Here is a 2,205-nt window from a genome sequence, read left to right as displayed (position 1 = left end):
CTATGTAGAGAACGTTTCTTGGCTGAAGAGCTTTTTAAGGGCTTGCTTTATGTCTTTGTTTTTTAGACTATAGATAAAAGGGTTCAGCATGGGGGTGACCACTGTGTACATGACTGAGGCTATGGCACTGGCCCTGGAGTTTTGTGCAGCAGCAGAACTCAGATACACCCCAAGGCCTGTGCCATAGAACAAGGAGACAACTGAAAGGTGAGACCCACATGTAGAAAATGCTTTGTACTTGCCTCCAGCTGATGAAATTCTGAAAATGGAGGTTACAATCTTAGAGTAAGAGAAGAGGATCCCTGTGAGTGGAACAATAGCTACAAGGCCAGTAGCAAAATACATCACCAAATCGTTGAGAAAAGTATCAGAACAAGCAAGATGGATTAGCTGATTAAGTTCACAGAAAAAATGAGGGATTTCCAACTCTTCACAAAAAGAGAGTTGCAAAACCATTAAGCTCTGTAACAATGAGTGCAGGGCAGTCATGATCCAGGATGCCAGAAGCAGGAGGCCACAGAGGCGGGGGTTCATGATGATCGTGTAGTGGAGGGGGTGACAGATGGCCACAAACCGGTCATAGGCCATCACAGTCAGGAGGAAGTTGTCCAGATCTCCAAAAAGCATGAAAAAGTACAACTGGGTGATGCATCCTGCATAGGTAATGACTTTGCTCTGTGTCTGGATGTTCAGTAGCATCTTAGGGATGGTGGTGGAGATGAAACAGATGTCTGCCAAAGAGAGATTGGAGAGAAAGAAGTACATGGGTGTGTGGAGGTGGGAGTCCGTGATAATGGCCAGGATGATGAGCAGGTTCCCAATGAACATGACCAGATACATGGACAAAAACAGTCCAAAGAGGAGGGGCTGTAGTAATACATCTTCTGAGACACCCAGGAGGATAAATTCTGAAACACATGTTTGATTTTCTGATTCCATGTGGCTGATGAAACGGTGGAAAAGGGACAAAGAAATGCAGATTTAAGCTCAAGCAGTTACCCTCTACAATTACCCTGGTAAAACGCTGAAGGTCCTGATTGGGAAGGTGAGGAGAAAGATTAATGGAATAAGTATAGGGCAGTATACAGGGGTCCTTCCTCAAGAGGACTTGGCCCCTTTCATTCCAAAAGTTCTAGGTCTGTAAACCAGCTCTGGGAATTTATTGAGAGGTTGGGACTCGCTGTTTTTGATTAAGGTTAGTTTTTGTTTACTTGACCTTGAACTTTTCTGCTTAAACAGATCAAGTGAGAATTTAGTAGACTTTCTACCTAATTTCTCTTCCAGGAGCACCATGGTCAACTAGTCACCACCAACCATTGGAGTAAGTCAGACTATTCCAGTCCACTACAGCAATCATTTCCACTTTGCCTTTGGTTGTTGATGCTGCTACTTGGCCTCTGCCCTCCCAGGACCCAATTACTCCCACTTCATTTAAGTTTTCCAACACGGTGGCTGAAGTTTCCACTGTAAGATCTAGCCTACAGAGAACAGCAATCCCAGAGCTCATCAAGGATATTGTGGCTCCCCTCACAATCCATTTCTCATAGTCATCATGCAAGGTATGTCCTCTGGACTCTTCCAGCGTGGGCGAGTAGGTCTAACCCAATAAACCCATTCTAACATTCCAATCTCCCTAAGCCTCTAAATCCACAACTCTACATTAAACCAAGGCAGGTCTGGCATTTCCAACTCACTCACTGTGGGCTACCTGTGGTCCGGGTTCCACCAAACAAACTGTAAGTTCCCAGGCTGCAACATTAAACGCAGAATCTCTGCTTAGTGAGCCCATATCAGTACATTCAGCCCATTCCAACTTTATGTTCTTTCCCACATTAGCCCACACTCTGAATCTATCCCTTCCCACACATGTTCCCTGGATTTCTGTCTGTATAAATTAGAAAACTCAAGTCGTTCTTCTGGAGCGTAGAACACTTTCTCACAGATCACACTGCACCTTATCCTTAGGGGCCTGCCGGCAAATGAATCTAGTTATGGATCTAGAAGCAAAGAGGAGTGTTAAGGGTGGGACATGAGGAGATTTGGCATTGTCTTGGGTGGCAACTGCCTGGTGGGGAGGCATTTGTTTCCTCAGGCAAAGCAGAGTTAACCCCTCAGACTGAAGTGGAGAGGTGATACCACTGTGGGTATGGAGGCCACTGCCACTGGGGCGGCGGGTGACCCTATCACTAGGCATGGGGAGGCCAA

General features: G+C 45.8%; 1 protein-coding gene across 1 annotated transcript; it reads right to left on the bottom strand.

Annotated features, from left to right (window-relative positions):
* LOC132679769 (olfactory receptor 7A17-like) lies at nucleotides 1-960 on the bottom strand. Its single transcript, XM_060633597.3, has one exon. The coding sequence runs from the start codon at nucleotides 937-939 to the stop codon at nucleotides 1-3; it is 939 nt and encodes a 312-aa protein (XP_060489580.2). The 5' UTR covers nucleotides 940-960.
* Between the last annotated feature and the right edge of the window lie 1,245 nt (nucleotides 961-2,205).

This window comes from Panthera onca, chromosome A2 (assembly GCF_046562875.1).
Source record: "Panthera onca isolate mPanOnc1 chromosome A2, mPanOnc1 haplotype 2, whole genome shotgun sequence".
NCBI lineage: Eukaryota > Metazoa > Chordata > Mammalia > Carnivora > Felidae > Panthera > Panthera onca.
This window is presented reverse-complemented; position numbering and strand designations above follow the sequence as displayed.